Source organism: Poecilia mexicana, unplaced genomic scaffold (assembly GCF_051168715.1).
Source record: "Poecilia mexicana isolate PSO_F unplaced genomic scaffold, ASM5116871v1 scaffold_23, whole genome shotgun sequence".
In the NCBI taxonomy this organism is placed as follows: domain Eukaryota; kingdom Metazoa; phylum Chordata; class Actinopteri; order Cyprinodontiformes; family Poeciliidae; genus Poecilia; species Poecilia mexicana.
In genome coordinates this window covers 11,181,014-11,202,765 of record NW_028263392.1, presented here as the reverse complement: position 1 = coordinate 11,202,765, position 21,752 = coordinate 11,181,014, and the positions used below count along the sequence as shown (strand labels likewise).

Genomic DNA, 21,752 nt, shown 5'->3' with positions numbered 1-21,752 from the left:
AAAAGTGTCAGAAAAAAAAAAATATTGCCTCCAAATCAACTACCAAAGTCTAGCTGTTGGTTTGGCTCTGAACTCTGGATTCAGTGCTTTCAATGTAAAATGGGCAACGAATTACAGGAGAATTCCTGTTTCCACGATGCTGCAACTAGGCATGAGTCATTTAATTGTTGTAAGGTGAACAGAGAGAGTTTTGTTAAAGTAACAAAACTAAAAAATTATTTTAAAAAAAAACTTTCAAATTGTTCAAAGTCTTTTCTTTCCCCATGAGATGCCAAAGAAGTTGCCAAAGTAACCAGGATTTTTTTTTTTACAGCTGCAAAAAGCTAGGATTAGCATAAAACACCACTCAATACAGCTAAGCACTGCTGGTCAGTAAGCTGAAAGAAAACTGGTACACAAGTTGGCTCTTTGACAATAAGAGAATCACAGAACAGTAAAGAAGACATAAGTGTTATCTCCATAAAGCAATCCTACTAGCTAATATCACTGATATACTTATCTGTAAGCTGCGTAATGGCAAAAAGATTTACCATTCTGCGCAGCTAACACTTCCAACAACTTATTTGTGATGCATTACAGTTTCTAGAAGTTTATAAACTAATGCTGAAATATGTTAGGTAACATTATGACTAAATTAATATGCCATTTTCACTCAAGGATAACATGCCGGGTCTCTCATACCAGCCGCTGCCTTATAGTAAACAATATACAAGAAAATATTCCACACTTAATTTGATTTAAATACTAACATTTACCAAGAAACAGTCCTCTCGTGATTTTTGAAGGTGGCAGGCAGAAAGATGTGTCTGCTGACCCCTCTCCATGCAAACCAACATATGAGGGGAGGGCAAAAAACGTCGCGTAAGGTTATGTTTGGCTTAACTTGAGAGTAAAATTTCCATCTTGACGCTGAAACATGAATGAGAGGACCCAGCCCGCACAAAAAACCACGCCGAATGAGAGATTACAGGGGGCAGGAAAGTTGGAGATACGTGTCAGTTTCCCATGGCTGGTTTGGACCAGCTCTGAGGGAATGCTCTCTGCTGCCCTAAATGGAAAAATTAAACTTACCAGCGCACCACAAGTCGACGAATATATACTGAAAAAAAGTCATTTAACCGCCTAAACCTGTTTTATTGGAGTTTCTGGGATAAAACTGAGGGACGAAAGCGAAATTAAACCCAATACTCGAGTTAGCTTGTAGGCTAGTTGACAAAATTTGCATGTTGCCAAATAGCAAAAAATTACTTTTGTTGCGGCTGGTGCTGAGCATAAATATCACACCGATATCACAGACAGTACAAACCCCTTTCGTTTAACTTCACAGGTGCTGCACAGTAAATGCTAATTAGCTAACAGTTAGCCATCCTTTAGCTGGGAAACTTGACATCTGTCAACAACTTTTCAACATCTACTCGCTCCAGCTTGGTTGTTGAGTACAACAGATTTAACCACTCAAATGACATTTTACAGCAATCATATTTCCAAGTCTGACAACGAAAGTAGTTTCCTCACTTAAATTGAAATATCCAGACAAACGTGCTAACCTCAGTTTCCTCTACTGGAAATGTAGCAGGAAGCTAGCTAACGTTAGCCGGCTTTCAGCTGCAGTGAAATAAACTGAATGAGCTTGACATCTGCTATTGGAATAATGACAACACTGGAAGTTAACTTAAAATTGCTTTCGTTGAGTCATGTGGCTTACTATATTAAAGTATACGACAACCAGTCGCAGTTTCAATCTCCATTAGCCATCAGTTGACTAAGCTAACTAGCTGTTTCCCCAGAGAGCTCTCATTTTCACATGTTGGGATTCATACCATTTTCACTATCCCTCTTTGCAAAGGAGACGCCGGAACAGGGGCTGTCTGAGTTGGACCCGAAACAGATGCCATGTCCACCGAGCTGAGATACGCTGCTTGTTAGATGGAGAACCAGGTGAGGGAGCTGGGACTCTGAAATGAGTGGCTGATCTGTTGAGAGCCAAGAGAAAAAGGCAGTGCACAGAGCTACACTCACGTTATACCGGAAACACACTTTGCCATGCATGTACACACAGGCCGAAAGCTTTTCCGGGTTTAAGGGAGAGCAATGAATGGGAGCGAATGGAGAGCGCTCTAAACCGCGTAAGCAAATTGAAATAAGGACATCCGGGGCAAGAGCTACGACACGTCAGCATTGTGATACCCCAGATAGTGCTGTCTTCAAAGAGTCCGGGAATAGATTCACTTCCAAAGAAAAAGTTCACTCTTGAAAAGTAGCACATTATATGCATCAGCAATATCTGACAGGAAATCCTATAGGGATGTAATGACGATGACTACTTTATAGCACTTTATGGGAGCTCATATTTGCCGAATTAATAAAAGATTTCCAATATTTGTTTCAGTTTATATAACATTTTATCAGGCAGCAAAAAATATATTTATTTTATACGTTTTAAAGAATTTGATGACTGAATGCATTATGCTTATGTCCACTAGGTGGCGATCACGAGTTTAAGTCAATGCATAAATGTAAAGAATAGGATGACAGAAGAAGAGATTTTTTGCGCCATACCTGTGAGGAACCTGCGTGAGCAGACTCATGAAAAAACATACTTTAATAAAAGTGTCTCAGCAGTACAAGACGACTGGTTATTATCGAACACAAATATAACAGAGTGATTTAGTAAGAATGATGATGGCCACATATTATTAAGTCCATTTCGATGTATTTATTCCACTTCACAACAAATGTCATGATATTTTACAAGAGAAATACGTCCATCATAGAAACATGTAATCGAGTCAGTACAATTACATAGACAGATTTAAACTTACTTAGGATGCAAATCAGTTTATTATATACCAATTGTTTAGTGAAGCACAGGTACTGACTTTGTAACAAGCCCAACCGAGAAAGCATATGGTGACAGAGGACAGGAACTTCCAGCAGAACCCAGCTCACTGTGGAGAAGCCACCTGCTTCATCTGGCCGCAGGATTTAAAAGGACAAGGCCTAAACAAAATCAGCAAATAATTAGTTTAGACTGGATGGCAGACAGGTGTTCTCAGACACCATTATCTCCAGTCAGGACAAAGGATGAATAAGGCAATGGTTGATGGCAGCAGCAGCTTCATTACTAGTTTTCTCTAGGATTAAAAACAGCTAAACACATATGTATTGGTATTGTTTATGGAATGGGTTTGGGATGGGGTTAGGATAAACCCTAACCCCATGTGTTCATATGGCTTGTCATAATATCAATAATGTTATAAGGTTCACAATTTTTCAGTGAAATTTGCTCTGTGTATTTCTTTTCTAAATGTGCAATAATCTAGAGTAATTGCAGGCCACACGGCTGACTAAAGGTGATGTTATTATTCTTGTTATACAGTTGCATATTAGAAAAAGACATGCAAAAGTTCACTTAAGAATAAAACATGCTAACTAAACCCAAATTAGAACTGATTACTCTTAAATTGCATTTCCACCCCTCCTACCATATGTCTTCGACCTTGCAATCAAAAGGTTATAATTGATTTAATTGCTAAAGAAAAATCATTTACCGAAAGCAGCAGACTTGGTTACACAACTTTTAATTTCAAGAGTACACCTAAACAGATTTAATGGTTTGATTCTGGCATGGAAGTATTTCTTTGTTCAGGTCAGACTAAACAGTAAAACCAGGCACCACCCTTGAGATTCCACTAAATCTTCCTCAGTGCAAAAATATGGAATTCTCGCACCTTAACCTTAACTATGCTATCACTCCCTGACAATTGTGACATTTTAAAGTAAACTACTTTTGTAAAATAAGCCATTTCTTCAACTGTTGAGCTGCTTTGTAATCCAATAGTTTGATCTCCAGATAGATTGGCAGCTTCCTGTAGAAGGTAGAGAGGCTAATCATTAAGAGCATTAAGCATCTACAACACAAAGAGACTGAGTGATTTCTTAAATCTTGGTAAAAGTGTGAATGGTGCACGTTTCTCTTCATTTTTGCATTTGAATCATCAACGGTAGTGTTACAAACATTATCAGATACATTTCTGAGGAGAAACCTACCACAATACCACAAGAGAGACAAAATTGCTGGGGGTTTTTGTCTTCTTGATAATTTTTGGTGGTGTTGTACGAGTCTGTTTAAAAAATTGCATCATCATAAAAAATAAAAAAAAAGTTGGTTTTGATGTTTTCAAAAGGACTGACTGTAATGCACTAACTGCACCTAGACTGAGTAATATCATGCCCACTGTGTAAATATACACTGTTTTAAGATCCACTGATGGCATTTGGCTCTGTTTTCTGAGGGTAGTATCTCATATGGCACATAAACAAGAAAAGTTAAGATTCATGCAGAAACAAGAAGTGGAGGTTTAGGAATGTGACCTGATCCTACATTATGCACAACATGAGGGCAGCAATACCCTATGCAGCAGAAAATTCACTGGGATTGCAAAGCAACCAGTCTATTGCACAGAATAGAAAAGGCTGTTTACGTTCATGCCACTGCATCTCAATCGGATTCAAGTTCACATTTTAATTCTAAAACCTTTATTTCTTTAAATTAAAATTGATTAGGTCGCTTACAGGTGGACTCACTGGTGTCCTTCACATCATTTCCCTTATGCATGTATCTAGAAGCCCCACATCATAACATGACCACCACTATGTTTGACAGCCGGTTTGATGTTGTTTTTTCTTTCTGAAACGCTTTGTTAGTTTTAACAAAGCGTTAAAACTAACGCTATGGGAAGTAAACCTTTTAAAAAAAGAAATTCACGTTAGTCACGAAAAAAAAACCTTGGGGACAAGAGACAACAACGGAATTTCTGCATCTCGTTTTGTTAAACATTATTATTATTATTATTATTATTATTATTATTATTAATATTTGATTCAGGATTTTCGCTCAAATTTATGTGTAACAAACTAATGGAAAACCATATTTAAAATAGTTCCATGTTTTTGTTGCCTCCGTTTTGGAACTCGTTTTGAGTCATTACATAGATATTAATCAATTCCGAGAACTGAATGATAATCAGATTTACCGTTTTAAAATATCGATTTTTCTATCGTGCAAGAAAATAACTCGCAGGGATGTAGCGCTGCTATTAAGATTTGGTTGAACTTGTGGACTTCAATGCAACAGACACAGCCACCTCGACCCAGGGTCATTTATTTACTTATTTTTCTCTTTTGAAGATTACAAGGTTCAAATGGGGAAACGTACTTGACTTTTTTTTTATTATAGCCCGCTCCAAATAATTATTTTTAGGATGCAACTTAACGAACGCATTTAGAACACGACAAAGTCAACTCATCAAAAGTGTAAAAATGTGTTACCAATTTAAAAAGGAAAAAAAAAATCCTTTGGAAATGTAGGTATGCTACCTGCTGAACGTTGCAAACGGAGACACACGATGCATAAAATGTCTTATTAGCACCGATTCTACACTATTCTACCTGGAGAACAAGGGGACGCATTTGCCATATATAGTTTGAGCTTTTGAAGTGTTCATATATATACCATGAAAATAAACTGATTGGGGTGTCATGAAATAGCAATTATGTACTCTTGGTGATTTTGGAAAGGTGATGGTACATCTGTGCATTTATTAGTGGTGAACGTTTTTAAAAGTCAGCTAAAATTACGAAACGTATACAACAGCAGGGACTGGAACAAAAAAGGAAACACCAGAATTCTTAGGAATGACTTGGGTTCATGAAACACGGAGAAGGAAACAAAGCCGGCGCGCAGCTCCGTTGCGCACGCAGCCCCTCTGTGCGCTCTGGTGAGATTTTGGTGATCTTTTTACGCGGCTGGAATTTTCACCCTTGCAAACGTTTTAGAACCAAGTTGAGCCCCAACACGCTCACGTGTGCATGTTTAATACACGATGCAAACATCTGAAACATTTGTTTGAAGCGCAAAAGATGGCTGTGCCACTAAAGGCAATAAAACTCCCGCCCGGTGCTGCTGAGGGGAGACAGCAATTTACGCACAATAAAACTGTGTTGGTGCTTTGATAATCGGTTATAAGTAGCATTTTTAGACCTGCATTATTTGGCACGTGGCATGCCTGCAGCAAGGCAGTAACCTGTAAAGTAACAACCACGTCCGATCTCCTATAATAAACAAAAAACGGTCGCCTTATTCTTCCTTTGTCCTGGTTGGCATGGAGATGATGGTGTCCAAGAACGCCTGTCCTGCATCCGGTCTTCCTTGACTGTACACACACTGTTGCAGGCCTTTCACTCATGGTTAATGTATAATGTGGGCCATATGGCTTTGTAAAATCGGAGTCTTTATGTCGATGCCACTTCGGTGTGTGTGGACCCAACTAATGATATTCAATTAGTCATTAAACAGGCCCAAAGACGAGCTTTGTGTGGGGTTTTCACATGAGCTAATATTTGCTTGTCAAATATTTCCCCTCGAAAGCGTTTACAACGCATTTTTATCTGCTGTCTGCCCAAGGAACATCTGTGAGGATGTTAGCCTCCCACTTCTGGATAAGCGAGGTCCCCCCAATTGGCCCTCTCGTTGCGCCTGTATGTACGCGAGGTCTATTTGTTCACGTTTTGAAGGAAAATGTAATAAAACGAGACAACCTGATGGATTTATGATTTATCAAAAGCACCTTACCATATGGCAGTCATCATTGGAGCAGATTTCCAAATGTTTGCTTTATGAGAGGAGGCCAGAGATCCTTTTAATCCGAGGCACTTCAGCTGCGAACGAGGATGCTCGTGTCACGTGACTGGAAGCCCAGAAACACACTGGAGCTCGATTCATTCGGTTCCTGGAAAGCAGGGATCAATATCTTGCCAAATATGAAGCTGGAACAAACATGAGAGTTTGAAAGCTCAAACTGAGCGCGCCTCAATCTCTCTAATTAAGACTACCAGCCACTGCGCAAAAAGGAGCTGATGGGAACACGGGAGGGAAGGCAGAATGCAATTAGGGAATATCAGAAAAATTTGCTGCACTGTCATGAAGTAGATTTTTATTAGTTTTTATCCCATCCCTTAAATATGAGTGCTAAGATATTACAAGTACCATAGAATGATCAACTTCAATTAATATTAATGGGATTTTAGATGACAAACCAAGAAAGTAGTGCAAGGAGAAGGGTGCATGGATTTTTTTTTTTTTAGAAATGTTTGACTAAAAACTTGAGAGTGTGGTACATCATTATTCAGTCCATTTATTTAAGCAACCCTTAATCAAATCCATTGCAACTTATTTTCTTGAGACTGAGGAAATAAGCTTACATTGTAAATAGAGTCCAATTGTATTTTTAAAAAAACTGTTTTAAGGTCTCAGAATTTGTTAGACACAGAACAAAAAGCTTCATGAATAACATGGCTCAAACAGGACGGTTTGTTTAAATCATGAAACTAAATTTCATGAAGCACTGTTAAATTAATCACGATAATGGAAAGCGTATGCAGACAAGCTGTGACAATCCAAGTAAAACAGCAAAAACACAGCAGATAGGATGATTTATAATCACATTATTGTAATATAAAAATATAAAATGAAATAAAATGCACGGTCTTCAGATAACTTTCATTTAATTTGAACATTGAACATACAACCACAAGCTGAAATTTACTCCAATTGGGTATACTACAACCCAACACAAAGGAGTGCGCATTTTTTGAAGTAGATGGACAGCAACAAAAGATTTCAAATATGTTTTTCTTTAATAGAAAAAGGGAAAGTTGTGTGCATTTCTATTCAGGCCTCTTGTTCTGATACCCTTTAATAAAATCTAATGCAACCACTTACCATCAAAAATTAGTAAGCGAATAAATGGCCACACAAGACACCCTGCAGTTTAAACCCAGTTTTACCCTCATGCGCCCTCCCAGCTTTATTGACGTTGCAGGAAGTACGCAGGGCACCACGTTATATTCAGCTCTTGTAGGCTTATAAATCTCCGCCGAGGGCTTTGATTCCGCACACTGTCAATCTTAAGAGGCGTTTAGAGTTTAAGGCTTCGAGCTTCATTCTGAATTCGGTCCTGCACAGAAAAGTTAGGAGCCTGGAACCAAGCGAGGATGTGCGGAACAAGCATTAGTCTCCAAAGCCAAGGTTAGTTTTGCACTTATTTTTTTCAAACTTTGGCACGTTTTAAGCGGAGTTATAAAATTGAAGGTGTGTTATGACAAGGTGGTGGAAGTGTCAACCAGTTAGGAGGAACCTTTCTCAACGGCAGACCTCTGCCAGAGTCCAAGAGAATGAAGATGATTGAGCTGGCCTCGGAGGGAGTCCGCCCAAGTGAAATCTCCAGAATTCTCCGGGTGCGCACAATCCAAACAGCTCAGATAGAATACGTTAAAAGAAGGGGGGCAAGCGTAATTACAACGGGAACCGGATTGATCAAATGAAGTCGATCTGTAATGGATTGCGCCTAACTCAGTGCGTCTTTGCAGGTATCCAACGGGTGCGTCAGCAAGATACTGTGCCGCTACAGGCGCACAGGGCTGGTGAAGCCCAAATCCATAGGAGGCAGCCGCCCTCGGCTTCTCACCCCCGACGTCATCTCCACCATCATCCAGTGCAAGAGGGAAACGCCAACTATTTTTGCTTGGGAAATACGAAAACGACTTGCGAGAATTTGTAAAGCCGCAAAAACTCCTAGTGTAAGTGGAATAAAGGACGCTTTTGAATGTGCTCTTTTATCTGCGGTTGATAAAGCTTTTTTTGCGCGCCGTTTCCCGCAAGGTGTCATCCATAAATAGGATTTTGCGAAAAATCCACCTGGATCATGGAATAATGTGCATGGAGGTCAACGCTCCCATCAGAGCTGAGCAGGGTAAGTTATCAAAAGATTTTACTTTAACAATGTTGTTCACCAATTACTAAGAGTTTCACACTGATCTTTAGTTTTTAAATATACCAAGTCATGTTGTAGAAAATCCTTGCAGTTAACGGATTAAATATCATGTGAATTGGCTTATTTGGAATGTCACAATCCACACTGATCTTCCATAATGTGCATTTAAAAGAGGGTTTCCCTCAGAGGTCCGTTGTTGGACCTCTAGTTTTCCCTCTGTAAATACTCCCTCTGCATGGGTTTAGTTTTAAAGTACAGCATCTCATTTCATTTATTTACTTACACAATAAATAAAAAAACTACTGGTGAAATGTGACTCTAGGAAGTCTTAAAATGCTTTTAGAGTATTTTGAAGGTTTTATGATGTGAAGGGCTCTAAGCTAAACTTAAATGAAAGCAAAACAGAAGACTTATGTTTGGAAGCTTCAAGATTTTTGCTTGTTTGAAGGATTTGTGGTATGTACACTTTTTTTTTTAAGTGACCTCACACCACCTCAGTGAAATCAAGAGCTGGGCTTTGACTGTAGTCCAGGGCTTTACTTTTTTTTCCTTTACCAGTTCTTAATGGATTCACTGACATATTTCAAGGTCCAGTTACTTTGTACACATTTTCATTTTCTTTTTCTTCCCACAAGTAACCTCTGATAAAAGGTTAGAATTCATACTTGATTCAAGGGACACATTTAAAAGGAGTCTGGTCCTTGAGTACATCAGTTTGGTCGAGGACTCGCTCGCTAATGTTTTCAGAGCGAAGGTTTACATTATGTACACCTTTTGGAAAAAGCCACGTTCAAACTAAGGGTGTAATTTTAGTAGCCAATACATAATTTCAAAAATTCTTTTTAGGGCGTATGTAAATGAATCAAACCGAAGTGCTGACTAATGCACTTTTTGCAGGTCGTTACTCTGTGGTCGAACAAGTAAACAAGCAAGTGATGAACTCTGATGAGCAGAGACCTGAAGGTGCCCGGCACAAGAGCCGCACCACTTTCACCCCGGAGCAGAGCAGAGCACTCGAGCAAGGTAATCATCCAGTTCATCATCCTGTGACACGCCGGCGTGTTTACGCTCAGGAAAAATACACGTTCATCTCTCCCGAACCAGAATTTTCCCAGAGCCAGTACTCCGATTTGTATACAAGAGAGAAACTGTCAGCTGAAATTAAACTTCCCGAGGACACCATTAAGGTACACTTTTAATCACCGTAGTAGTTTGTATACACAAACGCATTCATCATGACACGTGATGGCTCATTTCCTTCTTGTAGGTATGGTTTTCAAACAGACGAGCTAAGTGGAGGAGGGAAACCAAACACAAAAGTAGAACAAAAAGTAAGGATGATAGGGCAAAAATACAACACAGCTGTGTATTTGGAAGAAACTGCGAGGCAGGGTTTAGTTTGCAAATAATTGTGCAAGTGTCACATAAATAGCTACAAGAAAAAAAAGAAAAAAGAAAATGCATTCATAATTTTTTAGAAAACAAATCTCTCCCCTACAGCTTCAGACCTGCAGCAGCAAAGAGACTGCCTTCTTTTAAATCAAGCCCTCACACACAGCTTTACGTCGCAGGTAGGTTGTGATTTGCTTTGTAGATCAAGCTCTTGCAGCTCATTTAGTCTTTGCTGTAGAACTTAAACTTCAGTTCTGTCGTTTTAATCTCTGCTTCAATCGGTGGTGAGGGCAAACCAATTTACATAAAGTTTCTCTTGCTTGAAACACATTCAAATGTCAGATTTGATGACTGATAAGTCATGTCAAAGCCTTTTTCCCCCACACTGTGATATATATCCCAATATTTGAAATACAAATACACTGGTTTGGCTTAAAGTAGGGATTTTTTTTTTTTAGGAGAAATTTCTATATGTTTTGAGCGTGTCAAACTGACGGCCCTGCAGGTAATTCTAGCCAACCATAAGTTTTGATGAGGCCCTCTAGACTCTAGGGACACATAAATAGAAACTTCAAGCAAACAGTTGTGTCCTTATATTTTACTTTATCAATCATATCAGAGCAGTGTAATCTGTGTTCTGCCCAATGTGAAAAGATGTTCAATATTATTTAATTTTTAGAAGTTTATCAAATGCAGAAACAGATATTAATATCAATATTTTAAACGGCTTAATGTGTTTTATCAATGCTTTCTGACATAACTGGCCCATTGAGAACATTCCTGATCTTCATATGGCCCAAAAATTAATACTATGCAATATTATTGCAATAGATGAGTTGAACTACTGCATAAATGCTTAGACTTCATTGTATAAAGGTATCAGTCAGGAGAAGGGTACATGGGCAGGATTTTCATCGGAATATATGTGGAAAGGATTTGGAAGTGATTAATCACTGTCCCACTTTTTACATCCAGTATGCCTTAATTTTAACTTGGGGAGATGTACACGTTTTTAAAAGCGGTCATTGTTGATTGTAGGAAACGGACGCATTAAGAATGAACTGTCGAAACACCGCTTTCCTACCCACAGTCCCCAGGAAGCTACCCAGTGGCTTCTTCTCTCAAACAGCAGCTGGTAAGATGTTTTATCAGAGCTCAGTTTCAATCTGCTAAACAACCTAACCACTTTTATGCTCAAATTATTAGAACACAAAGTTTCTCCAATTCTATTTATGGGTGGAATAGTGAAGACTGCAATGAATAAGTAGTACTGCAATGATCACCAAAAGCATAATTTAGTGCTCAATTTGGACAAATTTCCTGTAATACTGGGTTTCAACTACTTTGTCTCCACTTCTGCAATCCGTTTATTGCAAACACCTGAACAGTTTTACAAATTTTCCAATAAAACTAATTTGCAGGAAGCGTCGACTCGTTGGAGGTACAACTTTGATTTCTCTGCCAGCCACACATATTTTTGCTTGCCAAAGTTTATTTTATGACTTTATTACATTTGTTTCTGTTGTGTACTTCACAATATTGCCACCCTTAAATAACTGAACATTGATAATGTATTTGGAGAGAGAAGGAGAAACGGTTACTAATGGCGTAGGTATAGACTATTATATCTAGGCTCTAAATGCAGATGTTCAGATGCGTACGAAAGTCACTTAAATACCTTTAATCTTCACTTTGGTCAATTTCCTGGTGAAGTTGCTTGATCCCTCCTAGTTTGTTATGCTTAGAAAGTTTGGCGTACAGGTGCACAGGTGTATTAACGTGTGTTCTCCCTCAGCTCCTCAGCAGCTGTGTGACACGTTGCCACAGGCCGTCAACAGGACTCCACGGCATTGCAACAGAGATGCAGTCACGTTCCCACTGACTCAAGACAACATGTACCCAAAGAACACTTTCCAGCTGGCCTCTGAGGACACCATAACCCACTTCCATGTCTGCCAGCAGTGGAACAAGCAGAGCACACCGTTTGTGTGGCGCCAGTTTCAAACAAATGGGAACTTCCTGTCTAACCAGGATGCGGATCGACCGGGCGGCATGGTGTAAAAGTGAGAATGGATTTCTACCTATGTGTGTAGAGTTAAAAATTTAATTCTACTAGATTTGAGTAAATTACCTTCTAGACTGCAGAGGATTCCTGGCCAGTAGATGGAGACAAAAGACTGGGATTGCAACAAGTCCTTCACGCTTCACTTCTGTAAAATGGATACTGTAAAACGATCAATTCAGTACTGCAGAAAAGATTTGTTTCATTGATACAAGGAAATTGATTCAGTAAAATATCATATTGAAAGGATCCGTCACACTGAGTATTTGAGAAGATAAAAATAATGCAATAATTTCCCTCGTAAAACAAAGAAAGAAGTCAATCCAGGATGTACTAAATAAAGTTGGAAAGTCGAACTGTTTTCTTTCTTTCTCTGGAATGTTTTACTGATGTAAGAACAAGTTCTTAAATACTGGGCTCGAAGCTCTGATGTAACCAATAAACGCAGGCCTCGCTTCACAGGGAGTAGTTTTTTAGAGGGTACATCAAGTGCTAACAGAGAAAATTAAAAGATAAATTAGAAAATGTTGCATGACCTCAATCCGAAGCGCTTTCATGTTTCTTGTCAGCGATTTGTTTGGCCTGGTGACTTGTCAACATAAATCAGAGCTCCACGGATCATTTGCAATCACCATAAAGTGATATGGCTGCTATCGCTTTAACAGCCTGTCGGCTTTGCTGTTTTGCAAAAGTGCAGAAGGAGGTGAAGGCAGCCTTCCAAGATTTTCTAGGGAAAGCCAGTGGGAGAAACTTTAAAAGAGAAGCTTCAAAAACTCTGTACATGACCTGATATCTGCATGGCTTCGCATCAGTTTTTATTACTGTAACAGGGCAAAAGCATTGAGTTACTTTAAGTCCCTTTACAACAGCAAAGAGACACTACTCTGAGATTCCTGATAATTAGCCATGAGTGGAAGGCCCGGGATCAGAACACAAACAGCTTGGTCAGCAGTGTGGAAATGGCCTACTGACAAATGACCCTCATTGGAATAACACCATGAAGGTGGAGAAGTAAATGATATCTCCACATGACGGCGTCTTAAGCAGTGATTTGTACAATTGCTTCTGTGCTGATGCGTTTCGTACAATGAGCTTCATTTTCATACGGTCAGAGGTGATGAGCAACCACAATGCAAACCTAACACCGACACATCATTTTCAATGCGACTGAGTAAAATCAAAACCAGAGACTTACGGCTTGAATTCCATACAGTCCAATTTAAACCAAATCAAGTAAAAAAACCCAAAAGCTTTTTGGGTTTTGGTGTCTCTGCAGAGACAAAGAAAGTAACACTTGCATCTAAAACTGGATACCAGATAGAGAGGCAAGTGCTGAGCCCTGAGTATCTTATATAGAAAGACAAAGAGAAGACAATTATTTGCAGCAAAAACTCTGTCAATGGGTATGTTGAGGGAAAACACAGTACTCAAGACATAAGGACTAAGCCAGGAGTGCTTTTCCTTGAACTGTGCAAGGAGTATGCACTTTTGATTTCCAGAGGCAACAAAATCCAAAAGTAGAGGTTCTTAATGGCAGCAATAAATCAGTTAATGTCTATCCATGAAAAGGTAAGGCGGAAGCTTCGAGTCAGGAAAGGGTTCCTCGAGTCTCCAGGAGCCGCGATCGTGCAACTTTCACACGCATTCTTCTTCAGCACAGCTAACTAAAACAGCTTGCCAAACTAGTTATTCAGCTCTGGAGAGGCCTGGTAAGGACACATTCATTTTCATCAGGTGTGTTGGAGAAAGGATGTATCTAAAAGACGCAGGACAGTAGCTCTCACGCACCACTGGTTTATGGTAAAACAAAAACACACACAATTATTGACCAGACAGACAGGTAACGAACCAATTCTGAGTCAGGATTCCTTCTCCTGTTTGGTCTTTTTACTTGCTTTAGTAGACTTTACGCACTGAAAGTGTGTGCATTTTTAAAAAAAACTTTTTTGTTAGTTACCAAAAAAAACAAAATGTAGAGGAAAAACAAATGCAACAATGGATAAATAAACAACTTCAAAAATAAATTCACATTCAGAAATGTATAGGGGGAAAAAACAATATACATTACCAAAAACATCCCTGTGGTTATCAAACACTGAACAGATGCACTGAATGAAGCAAAAAACGAAACAGGTGTATGGCCGAAGCTAATCAAATTCTTTTTCTGCCAGTAGACAAGGTAACCACACTCGTTGTTCCTGGCACTACACTGCCCTCTTGTGGGACAATGGGGCAATACAACCATGTTAAAGTACACTATCTTAGCTGTTCATTAGCAGTACACCCATTACTCGCAAACAAAAAGAGACACTCGTAAACACAAAGCACTGACCTAGTAGTACTTTTTTTTTTAAAAATCAGCTCTTATAATGAGAATAGCAAAAGAAAATAGCAAAGTGTGGGAAACGATGGCAAATTTCAGAGACATTTATGTCAGCCTAGCCTGTCAACAGGCTAGGCTGAAGAAGAAAAAAAAAAGACATCTTGAAACTGGAGAGCATCTAAACTATGGACTGAGTCCATTACAAACAGGACATTCCCAGTCGCATCCTCTTAAACTCTTTATTTCATAATGCAAGTGGAACAGATTCATTTTAAGATAACACATTAATAATTTCTGGAGTAGTTACATCTATCAAATGCATGAAAAATAGAGCTGCTACTTTTTACAAGTGCTGACCAAAGAGTGCAGTGTGTAAACAGGATACACAAAACCTCACGACAGATTATTTTCTTTCTACTTTTGAGTATTTTTTTTTTATCAATGTTTAGCGTGACAGAATCTCAGTACCTGTCCTCTGTCTTTCGTGCAAGAAATCCCTAGAGTACCGTTTGAAATCCTCCACTGATGATTTGGCACAAATATTGAGCTTAAATCTGGAGCACAACGCATTTCTTATCTCATGTTGAGCAACCCCAAAGTTGGCTGAAAAGCTCATCCAGAGTGAACTCCACAGCACTTAAGCCAGCGATCTCCGCATTTGTTATCCCAACGTTTCTGAGGATGTGATAATTAATCTCCTCGACTAGTTGTATGGATAACCCCTGCTGCTGCAGCCACTCAAGAATATTCATCATACACAAGGAGTTCGCTTCTCTCAGCGGGAGAAAGTCACGACCGCCAAAAGCAGAATGAATGGAATTGTACGGAGGAAAACATGCAGGGGAAGAGAAACGGGTCGCTGTAAAGCTGTTTATTAGAAATATGAATATAAAAGGATACAAAAATCTGAAAAAAAAATATCATGATACAAAAGAAATAGCAGCTGTATTTTATAAGTGTGCTGTTCACAAAATATACAACTCATATCTACATATTTACATTATGTTAGGCTGAATTAAATAACAGTTGCAACACATTCAGGACACAGTCAAAACAAAACTCCCATGGAAATGAAAAAAAAAACTAAAAAACATTTGGCATTTGGTTTCACCTGTCAGCTGAGATACACATTTTCTGGATTTCACTTGTAAAATGTTCACGAGAAGTTTGGATTTGAAGTTACGTTGTAATATTGTCGCCGGTTATATATATTCATAAGAACAGATTTAGACTCTAGAAGGCAGGAGATTTGCAACGTCTCCTTTGAATAACAAAACGGCACAGACATAAACCTCACCGACTAAAGTCTGTTTCTGCATAGTAATCAGAAAAGAACCAAAAAAGTTACAATAGAAAACGAGGGAAGAAAGCAAGAAAGGAAGGTCCTGAAATGTTCTTGTCTGTTTTAGAAGTTTAGCTCATTGGTAAGGAGCTGAAATGAGATGGAAAGTGGCTCTTTGGTTTGTCGGATCAAGGTCGAAAGCTGGAACTCACGGAAACCACATGCTTTTGCATAGTAGAGAAAAATCTCAAACATTTTTTTTTCAGCCACATTTCGGCAGCTGATGAGCCATCTCTGTCTTGTTTTTTTGGAACCTAAGAGAACCGTACATTTGCTTTCTTCACATTTCACCAACTCCTTTGATACCATTTTTGTAATATAACCCACAAAGTAAGCATACCATCAAATCATGAGCCCAATTATGACCGTTTTCGTCCTCTCAGTTAAAAAAATAAATATAAATTACTACATCCTACTAGGTTTTGGTTTTTGTTTTTAAATACTCCACACAATCAGAAGTTCAAAGAAGCCTATCCGATGATGCTAAATGAACCGACAATAATCCAGGTCTATAAGACCTATAAAAATTTACACAATGTCAGGAAAAAAAAACCCCAAAACATAAATCTGCAGGTCTGTACACAGTCGCTTTTTATATAAAAGAAGAAAAAATATTCTACTGACCACACACAGCCCACCAGGGGCCACAGCTCCCTCCAAACTGGATACCAAACAGCCATGTTGTATTTGGCATGGCTCTTCTCTCTCTCTCTCATGCTACAAATATTAGCATAAGATCTGGAGCAGTTTGCTCAGTCCTACTTAGCCTCTCTCTCTCTCTCTCTTTGGGGAGAGAAGAAACCAACAGTTACAGTTAACTAGGGAAAAGGTAGTTCAGCTACTGCACACAATTAAAACTGCCAGGTTGGCCACGGTTGCCGCTGTTTGTGCATTCGATGTGCTCATATTAACGATTTATGCATCCAAAGTCCAATTTTTCCAACTCTGCTGGACGTACAGTCGGACAGTTTTGGCTTCATAAACCATCTGACTTACTTGTTTTCTCACAGGGAGTCTGCGAGGAATTTTCTAATGACATTTTCATGCTTACGTTTTCATTCTTTTAGCCGTTTTCCACAGTTGTCTGCCTGATGCTTTTAACACTGAAACAACTAACAGCTGCGATATATGCAAAGGACCCGACAACCAGAGCGGATGAGTCCATTTGTACACTGGACCGGAGGCCAAAAGTGCCACAATGAAAGAATAAATAATTTGACAGATAAATATTTATGCATGTGTGTTTAGAAATAAACACACATGCATATGCAAATACACTAAAGCTTTCATCTGTCATACAATTATGTTGCTACGGCTCGTTGCCATGGACCCTGGGTTCGGATTGGCTAAGTGCAGACCAATCACGTTCGCTATAACACTGCTAACCGACTTTGACAAAAAAAAAAAAAAGTAGATCAAATCAAATCATTAAATAAATGCTGAAATAGTTACATTTATATTTCTAGTATATGATTAATTCAAATTATCCAAATTAATGACATATTTTATGAAACAATAAAACTAGATTTATGTATTTATAATATTCTTCCACATTGATGTAATTGATCATCTATTTATTTGAAGATAAAGAGAGAGAGATAAATCATTTTGTTTAATATATTTCTCATAGTTTAACTTAAACTTACACATATATGATTATCTAATTGCTGGATTGTGGCACTTTTGGCCCTCAGCGTTGTTTCATCTTTCCCGTACATTTTTTTCTTTTTTTAAGTAAAAAAGCACAATTTGTAGCCCAGCTAAACAAATTGAAAGAAACACAGAAATCCCAGTCGAAGAGGAGCTACCTTAACTGGTAGCCACCAAAGTCACCAGGTTCAAGTACATTCCAGGACATAAGGTCACCATCTGACTCAAAAGCATCTTTTGTGTTGCCTTATTTGCATGATTTCAGAAATTCTGAACATGTCGCAACAAGAACGCTTGCCACCTATGTGCCAAAGACAATAGTCGCAAAAACAAGCGCAGGTCGCCTGGAATTTTAAGGTGGAGACATTCCATCTTTTAAATCTGAGCTCCGACAGAGTGGCGACTTTCCCAAAGGTAGTTTTCCCTCATTGCTTGGTTCAGGACTTGCAACGCTTTCTGGTCCCGATTGCCTCGTCATCGGCAGCCTCGTGTAGCAGTCCACAGCAGGACTCTTCCCACTCCGACCCGTCAGTTCCTCGGCAAACTGGGGTAAAGTCGGAACACTTTGTAGATCCACTCCGAATAGAACGCAACATTAACAAACAGGGCAGGCTGCGCAGAGGCACATTTTGCCCGCGGGGTGCTCACACCGACGATAACCTTTCGATGATGCTCCTGGCAAACCAGCGGGCCGCCGTCGTCTCTCTGAAACGAAATGACGCAGACGCAAGCAGTGAGTCGACAGCTGCTGACAACGAGCCTCTCTTCTGCAACTAAATCCAGCCTAAAATGGGCTAAACTCTGACTTCACGTAACATCTCTATAAAACCCATTACAAAAAATCGTAAACATTTAAAACAAGAACACTGTTTCAGTCACACAAAGCAGACACAGTGTTGACACTCACTTCGCATACGCCTTCGTCTTTGTTGCCTCCAGCGCATATTCTGCTCTTCTCTGCATCCCCTTTGGTGTGCGGGCACTTTTCATTGTCGACCATGGGCATCGTCACGGAGTTCAGAGCTTCGTCAAGGCCTGTACCTGAACAGAGAGCGATCTACAGTCGGCGATTTAACAAATACTGTAAGGTGTAAATAGTTGAGCTTCAACAGCCTCAAACATCGAAAGGGTGATGGAGTTACGGCGAAGGAAGGCAGTACTTTTTGTTTCCCCCCATCCGTACATGGTGCAGTTGGTGCCTTCGGCGATGTGACACTCTTTTACCGGGAGGTGAATCGTCGACGCACCTTCGGACACCGGGGCAGGACTGAAACAAACATGATGGCAATTTTACAACCAAGCAATCTGAAGATCAAGATGTACATTTCTGTGAAATAATATCCAGGATAATTTCCAAAAACAACACCCAAACAATGGTTTCATTTATTAAGGGGAAAAAAAACCCCTCTTCAAATCAGCCTGGCTTTATGTGAAAATGTAATTGCCCCCTAAACCTAGAAACTGTTAAGCAACAACAAATGCTATCATGGATGAATGATAAAAGGAAATGGAGTGTTTTACATTCCAGTAGAGGAATTTTGGCCAACTCCTTATTGCAGGATTGTTATAATCCAGCCACATTTAAGATTTCAAAGGTGAAATTGCTGACGCGGTTCTTATCCCATTCCACAGGTCAAACTACTGGCTGGGTATTCTCTTTCAGGATTTTCTAATAGAGAGCCAAAGTTACTGACTTTATCTAAGGCAAGTGAGGCCTCAGACAGAAAGACAGAACAGAAATTTTCTGGAGACCCAAACTGAGCAAGTAGCATGTTGATAGTTAATATATTGTAGAAGATAAATGGAAACATCATTGCTGGCTGGGTACTTACTTCTCTAGTTTCAACATAACCAGATTGGAGCCTTCTGGGCCACATATCAGGCGAGAAATCCCCAATCTAGGACGCCTTGAAGATTCGTTCAGGTGACGCAGCCCGACTTGGATGCTGTAATCCTTGAGATCTGGAACACTGACAAGGTGAGCCAAAAAAAAACAAATAAAAAAACGGTAAGACACAGAGAAAACAACGGTACGTTTGATTATTTGGGGAAAGTACCAGAAAAGAGATCGTTACCAGGACGTGAAGCACTGATCGTAGGTGGTCAAGACCCAGTCCTCTCTGATCAGTGATCCGCCACACTGATGAACCTTCCTAAGACAATTTGCAGAAATAATTTTATGACTTGGCAAATCTTTGCAAACTTTGAGAATGTTCCGTAAAACAAAGAAACGAACTTACTCTCTTTGAATGCTCACAACCCAGCCGCCATCTGCTCCTTGCACTTCGTGTCCTCCGACTATTCTGGTGTTTATATGCACAAAGCATGATATCTTGGGCCTCGCTAGATCTGTATAAGGAGATATTTTGATCATGTTTACTATAGCTTCAAAAGATCAACCATGAAATATGATTTGTTTAGGTAAATGAACACAGGAGGGTCAGATCTAAAGAATTACAAGAAAAAGGGAGGAGATCAGAGATAGTGCGCCAAAGAGGAGGATTAGACTAGTGAGGGCAGATGAGCAAAATGGATACTTACTGTTTGGTTGAGGGGCCACTGTTGCCGATTCGCCTAATGTAAGAAAATCACAACAGTCAGAACAGACCTCACAGCAGCAGGGAACATAAGAAAATGGCAGGCTTTATGAAGACTTATCTGCACGTCTGAATCATTGTTAGAGGCTTTGACAGCAAACACTGCGGATAAATTTGTTCAAGACCTAAAAACCTCGTGGAGGACATGTTTTACATTATGGAAATCATTATGCAGCCATTCATAAGAGGTTCTTCAGAGCACCAAGATTGAAACCAGCCACAGAAAATGTTGGATCCAGGAACCAGTCCTTTTTTTTTTTTTAAATAAAAGACTGGCAGTCGGGTTCGCCATCTGTTAGCTGTTTGGGCAATGTGTATTATCTGCCAAACAAAACCGCAGCTTAAGGATCACACAAGACATCAGACAAGATGGAGAAGAGAAGTGCTATTACTGTGCCCTGTTGTGGTTCCAAAAGTTTGTGAAGCTAAATTATTTTATTTATTGCACCACACCTCAACACCAGCTCAATCTTCCAGTCAGTGTGGCTGAGGCATGCTGAAATACTGGTTTAGATTTGATGATTAGCTGTACAACAAACACTTTTATTTCTGATGATTCTCCTTCCAACAGGGCCAGATAAATTTTGATACTTGAATGGCACTTCTGAGGTTGCTTGAGAAAAAACAGCAAACGTTAAGAAGCCAGTGAGCTTAGCACGGCACCAAAAACAGGAAAGAAAAAGAGAGACAAATTCTTTCTGGCTGTATATTAGCATTATGCTAATAATCAAAGCCAACACTTTTGACTTGTTTCTCAAAAACTACTTTAGTGTTAAATAGCTTAGCTTAGCAGAAAGAAAGGAATGTGTAGGCAAAAAGCTAGCTTGGTTACGTCGATGGCTACAGATTGCTTTATTTGCAATATATCTCAGTTAGCTTTGCTACATAGCATAATATTCTATAACATATTCCATTTATATGTGTGGTGCCTAGCAAGAAAAAGTGAAACCACTTGAGTGGAACAGACAAGTTCTGACTTGTTTCACAGACAGTTACTTCTTGCAAAGTTGGTTAAACTTTGGTACAAACACACAAGACAAGGAAAAACAAAAGCTAGCTTTCTCCATCAACAAATTATGTCCCCACCATCCAAAAAAGCATGCTAATAATAGTTAGTGGTAGCTATTTAACCTTCTGAAAGACAGATTGTGGGTTTTACATCTGCTTCAGTATTAATCCTGCTGTTTGCGCAACACCTGGAAACAGGTGCATCAGCTGGGCCTCTTAAAGTCTACGAAAGCAGAAGCGTCCAGGTCCTGTAGCTCCTGACATTTTGTTTCATATGTTAAAGCGCTTTATTGACTCACATTGCTTCAGCTTGCAGTAGTCCCAGACCAAGCGGTTATTTGGACTCGTGTAGCACCAGGGGCCATGTTTGTCTCGGTCTGGATTCCGGCAGTAGTTCCTCTCCAGCCCTACGTGGGATATTGTAGAGTGAGAATCCCCACTGTAAGACACACAAATACAGGTTCTCATATTGCATTTGTTATCATGTGCACAGTGCAACAGAGAGCCAACGCTGGGTCACATCTCATGAAGATTAATACACACC

The 21,752-nt window shown here is 39.5% G+C and overlaps 3 protein-coding genes across 9 annotated transcripts in view; 1 reads left to right on the top strand and 2 right to left on the bottom strand.

Annotated features, from left to right (window-relative positions):
- Positions 1–2,047, bottom strand: part of snd1 (staphylococcal nuclease and tudor domain containing 1) — a 167,479-nt gene extending 165,432 nt beyond the window's left edge. Inside the window, exon 1 of the mRNA XM_014982396.2 lies at positions 1,821–2,047. Coding sequence (XP_014837882.2) covers positions 1,821–1,895 — 75 coding nt within the window. The 5' untranslated portion in view covers positions 1,896–2,047. The remainder of the gene's footprint in view (positions 1–1,820) is intronic.
- A 646-nt stretch (positions 2,048–2,693) lies between these two features.
- The window catches only part of hgfa (hepatocyte growth factor a), a 36,111-nt gene continuing 17,052 nt past the window's right edge, over positions 2,694–21,752 (bottom strand). For 2 of the 6 annotated variants that reach the window (XM_088003033.1, XM_088003037.1), the window contains exons 11-21: positions 21,508–21,647; positions 20,145–20,177; positions 19,844–19,952; positions 19,679–19,756; positions 19,436–19,573; positions 18,764–18,870; positions 18,511–18,644; positions 14,357–18,308; positions 12,358–12,450; positions 6,635–6,791; positions 2,694–3,000 (exon numbers count right to left, since the gene is read on the bottom strand). In XM_088003033.1, coding sequence (XP_087859159.1) covers positions 18,132–18,308; positions 18,511–18,644; positions 18,764–18,870; positions 19,436–19,573; positions 19,679–19,756; positions 19,844–19,952; positions 20,145–20,177; positions 21,508–21,647 — 916 coding nt within the window. In that variant the 3' untranslated portion in view covers positions 2,694–3,000; positions 6,635–6,791; positions 12,358–12,450; positions 14,357–18,131. Of the gene's footprint in view, positions 3,001–6,634; positions 6,792–12,357; positions 12,451–14,356; positions 18,309–18,510; positions 18,645–18,763; positions 18,871–19,435; positions 19,574–19,678; positions 19,757–19,843; positions 19,953–20,144; positions 20,178–21,507; positions 21,648–21,752 lie in introns of those variants that run through there. The other 4 variants (XM_088003034.1, XM_088003035.1, XM_088003036.1 and 1 more) reach the window with 4 other exon arrangements.
- pax4 (paired box 4) lies at positions 7,946–12,644 on the top strand. Of its 2 annotated transcripts, XM_014982399.2 has the most exons (10): positions 7,946–8,089; positions 8,168–8,298; positions 8,431–8,640; positions 8,723–8,813; positions 9,732–9,857; positions 9,939–10,021; positions 10,102–10,165; positions 10,335–10,405; positions 11,265–11,361; positions 12,022–12,644. In XM_014982399.2, exons 1-10 carry the CDS (start codon positions 8,056–8,058, stop codon positions 12,285–12,287), a joined length of 1,173 nt encoding a protein of 390 aa, XP_014837885.2. In that variant the 5' UTR covers positions 7,946–8,055; the 3' UTR covers positions 12,288–12,644. The 2 variants fall into 2 exon arrangements, with proteins under 2 accessions (XP_014837885.2, XP_014837884.2); XM_014982398.2 differs by having other exon boundaries at positions 9,732–10,021.